Below are 4,102 nucleotides of genomic sequence, written 5' to 3' on the forward strand. Positions count from 1 at the left end.
GACACAAGGCTTTGGGTGGCTCCTCTTAGTGACACTACAGCAGGGATCTTTCTCCCACATTGGAAGGTGATGGCGGTTGTATTAGATGCCCATACATGTGAGCCAAGGTCATTGCCTGGGTGCTTTGGAAACTCTGGGGTGTGAGGTCTGCACTGTCCAATTTCTCTGACTTGGAGTCCAGTCCTTCTGACTGTTGGTGGGAGAGCCTGCTTTGGGAAGTCAGACCTTCTCTTTATTTAAATGTGGTCAAGCCTTGGAGATCTAGAGAACAGGGAGGTACAAAGGGAAGATAGTCCTCAATAACAATCAATCCCAAGGATCCCATCTCCCCCCATTCCACCCAATAGCCTAAGAACCAGGGCAGGTATTTCTGTTCATCTTAAATCCAAGGCCAACTCTGGTCCCCAATCTCTCTTTCCCATTCCCGGGGATTGTCCAGGAAGACCTCTGCTGGGGCCCAAGACAGTGCTATGTCTCTTGGCTCACACTCACACTCGGAGCCTCCACAGCCCATTTCACACAGAGCTTGCTCTATGGTCCTGGTGAGTGCCCCTGGGGTCGTACTCCTGAAGTAGCCCAGGGGTCAGAACCAGATCAGTGTTGACACTGTTCTGCCCCTGTAACTCTAACCCTGACGTTGAAGCTGGAGGAGATGGATTTGATGCTGTTTGAAGTGTGTCATCGTCACAATGCTGCGTTTGGCTCCAGGTCCCATCTCAGGCTTCCGTCCTTTCCAGGGCGGCTGATTCCTACCCTCTCTGCTTCCACTTCCTGTGGTCCTGCACACAGTGGATATCTGCATCCTCCTCCATCTCTTCTGCACCTTGACCTGTGTAGGCCAGGTCCCAGACTTGATCTTACCCTCCCCATTTTGAGCAACTCATCTCACACCATAGAGAAATACAAGTTTCTTCTGTTCCTCTTAGCCTTGTCCTCACTTGCTCCTCAGGTCCCAACCCATCTTCCTAACCTACAAACCCTCACCTGGGTGGATAGATAATAAAGGTCATTTTCTTTCTGGCAGCTTTTTTGAAAGCCAAGATGAGCAACACTGAAGCTGAGAAGACTGTGATTGGCATAATCCAGCTCTTTCACAAATACACCAATCCTGATGACACCATTGACAAGCCAAGCCTCTTGGCGCTGCTGAAGGAGAATTTTCCCAACTTCCTTGCTGCCTGTGTGAGTTGGGGTCTGGTTTGTCTGGGGCAGGGAGAGTCTTTAATGTGTGTGTGGAAGGGGCTGTGATGGGTGGGCAAGTCCCATGGGTTCTGACATGTCTGAGGACTCTTGTCCGGGAGGTGATTTCACTATTTGTTATTGGGTATTCCTGAGCCTGGTTCTGCATCACTGACCACTCCCTCCCAGCCGCGGGCAGGGCCAGCCCTTTGAGGAGACAGAGCATGCAGGAGAAGGAGTCTGGAGCTTGGAGTCAGAAGCCCTGGGCTCCTCTTCTGCCACTGGGGCTTCCCTGTGTGTGCTTCCGGACAAGTCACCCACACTCTCTGATCTTCCCTTCCTTCCCTCTGAAGAGGGTATGGCAGAATTTTCCTTTCTGTGCTAGTATGAGAATAAATGAGAATATGTAGGTGGAAACACTTCAAAAATAGCAACATGTGATATAGATATAAGGGCTCCCAATAGATGATTAATGGAGCGTTGTGATTTCAGTGGCAGTATGGAGGTCCTCCTGCCTGACATAACTCTTCTCTCCAGTAGACTCACTCCTCTGGGTTCAAGTGGAGCCTCACCAAGATGGAGCTCAATGGAAGTCATAATATTTATGACATGAGCTTAATCGTTTATATTAGGCAAAGCGTATTCATATGCTGGATTTTATTTTACTATGAGAATGCATGGAACTTATTAGCAAGATGTAACAGAGAGCAGGGCCCTGAGGAAAAGGAACCCAGACCCCATAAGTTTGCATGGGAAAGCAATCAAATGGGAGGAGGTTAGAAATACAAGAAAACTAAGGTCAGCCTGTGATGGGCCCTGGGGGAGAATTGAGACAGTGCACATAAAGAGGGGTGGTGGGTGTGTCTGGGGCTGCTGAAAACCCCCTCACTCCCTTACCAGTGTGGTTCCTGGCACACACTGTTCAATATCACGGTGTTGCCCACCATGGGTCATTCAACTGAGGAATCTCCAGGCAACAGCCCTTGGATTCCTGCTCTGCTTCCACACACTCCTCTCCACGTACCCCCTTCCCATGTTCCCACTTCAAGAGGCCTATTTTCTTCTTTCTCCCAGCCCACATCTCATGTGTAATGAGATTTTTCTTGTCTGTATGTTTTTAACCCCACAGGACACAAAGGGCACAGATTACTTGGCCAATATCTTTGAGAAGGTGGACAAGAATAAAGACAAAAAGATTGAGTTTTCTGAGTTTCTGTCCTTGCTGGGCGAAATAGCCACAGACTACCACAAACAGAGCCATGGAGCGCCACCCTGTTCCCAAGGAGGCCAGTGACCCAATCCAGCCAGAGGTCTCCAGAGACCCTAAGAAACAATAAAGTGTCTTTTCCCACCAGAAACTTGCATTACTTCCTCCTTTTCTTTGGCTACGTGTATCTTAGACAGAAGAGACAATTGTTGGTTAACTGCTTTGTAGACTCTCCACTAGATGCAGAAGTCCTCTCCAGCAAATGTCTGCTCCCAGCGTGCTCCCTCCAGTGCCCTGAGACCTGATTGGGTCACCCCTTTCTCTTGGGCCTTGAGATTCCCCTGTGCTCCCCACATCTGGAACAAGGTGTTCTACCCAGCTTGGTGAGCCTTGGTTAAGGTGGAAACTAGTACTCTTGCTTGGGGCCTTGCCAGGGACCAGATGGGCACTTGCCCTCTAGACTACTTTCCTGAGTGGAACAGGCTGCAGAGACCTGAGCACTAGACCTCTGTGCTGTGGCCAGGGCCCTGCAGCTGTGTCCCTGCTCCCATGTCTGCAAGTTTGGGTCAATGTGAGCAGACACTGTTGTCTTGCTCTCAAATATGGTTTGCTAAATGCCATACACCCAGATGGGCACTGAGGATGCAAAGGCAAATGAGTCAGTCCCTGGTCTAGTGTGTGTGTGTGGGGTCCTTACAACACACATGAAACTGGTAACAAGTCTAGTTGATTCAGGTCGATATTTTGGGGGTGGTCATTAATGGTTAGAGGCTAACATTTATGCACTAGATGAAGAAGCATGGAGAAGACAGTTTGTGATGCTCATTTCTGAGCCAGGTATTGTACTAGGAAATGAGGATGCACAAATAAAAAAGATGCAATGGCTGCCCCTCCTCCCCAAAATGCCCATTTTCTTGTGTCCTTTCCACTGAGAGTTGCTAATTCTTCCCAGTGTTAAGCCCTTCAAATCCTTCAGGCCAACGGGCGGAGTCAGCATTCATCTCCATTGCCAGTGCCATTTTCAGACCATTTCCCCATTCTTCCTCACACTTCTATGACCTTCCCCCATCCTTGAGGCTCATGTGATGCTGCCATAAGATCACCTTCCTTTCTTATTATATTCTCACACTCTTTTGATGCACAGGGGGATTAGATGGGTGGCTTACATTCATCCCTTCTATCTTACCAGGAGAATAAATACAGAGTAAATTCACAGTCTTAGACTAGATTTCCTGGAAGTTGAGAGTAAGATGGGGATTCTTGTGCAGGTGATTTATAAGAGGGAGTCCTATCAGGTGAAACTCAACAGGAAGTGAGGGAAACAGCATAGGACAGGGGAAGAAGCTGGACCATGATTCGAGCTCAGCTTCAGTTTAGCTTCAGTCTGATTCCATGGGGAGCTTTGGAGCATGAATGGAAACATGGAGTTATCCCACCTTGAGGCAACGAGGCCCACATTTTGTACCCCTGTATCAGATAGTCACTGACTACAGGCCACCCCCAGGGGGAGGCATAGCCTTCTAGGCATTCCTGGGCCTAGAGGAGGCTCCGTTGGAGCAAGAGCAGTTCTTGGGAGAAGGGTGCAGTTGTGACCCATCAGCAGCCAACACTGATAGGAGCTGGGTGATGGGAACACTGCCCAGGTAACAGGGATTTGGGTGGGGCATCACAACATCTACTACAGTCCACCCCTTGTGCCCACTCAGATCCATTTGG

General features: G+C 49.2%; 1 protein-coding gene across 1 annotated transcript; it reads left to right on the forward strand.

The window, feature by feature from the left end:
- The first annotated feature begins 1,032 nt into the window (after positions 1-1,032).
- LOC101392112 (protein S100-A7) lies at positions 1,033-2,537 on the forward strand. The gene is made up of 2 exons (XM_004436053.3): positions 1,033-1,182; positions 2,309-2,537. The coding sequence occupies exons 1-2, from the start codon at positions 1,042-1,044 to the stop codon at positions 2,471-2,473; spliced, it is 306 nt and encodes a 101-aa protein (XP_004436110.1). The 5' UTR covers positions 1,033-1,041; the 3' UTR covers positions 2,474-2,537.
- Positions 2,538-4,102: the final 1,565 nt, after the last annotated feature.

The sequence above is a fragment of the Ceratotherium simum genome, chromosome 2 (assembly GCF_057802395.1).
Source record: "Ceratotherium simum simum isolate JZ-2026a chromosome 2, ASM5780239v1, whole genome shotgun sequence".
Lineage (NCBI taxonomy): Eukaryota > Metazoa > Chordata > Mammalia > Perissodactyla > Rhinocerotidae > Ceratotherium > Ceratotherium simum.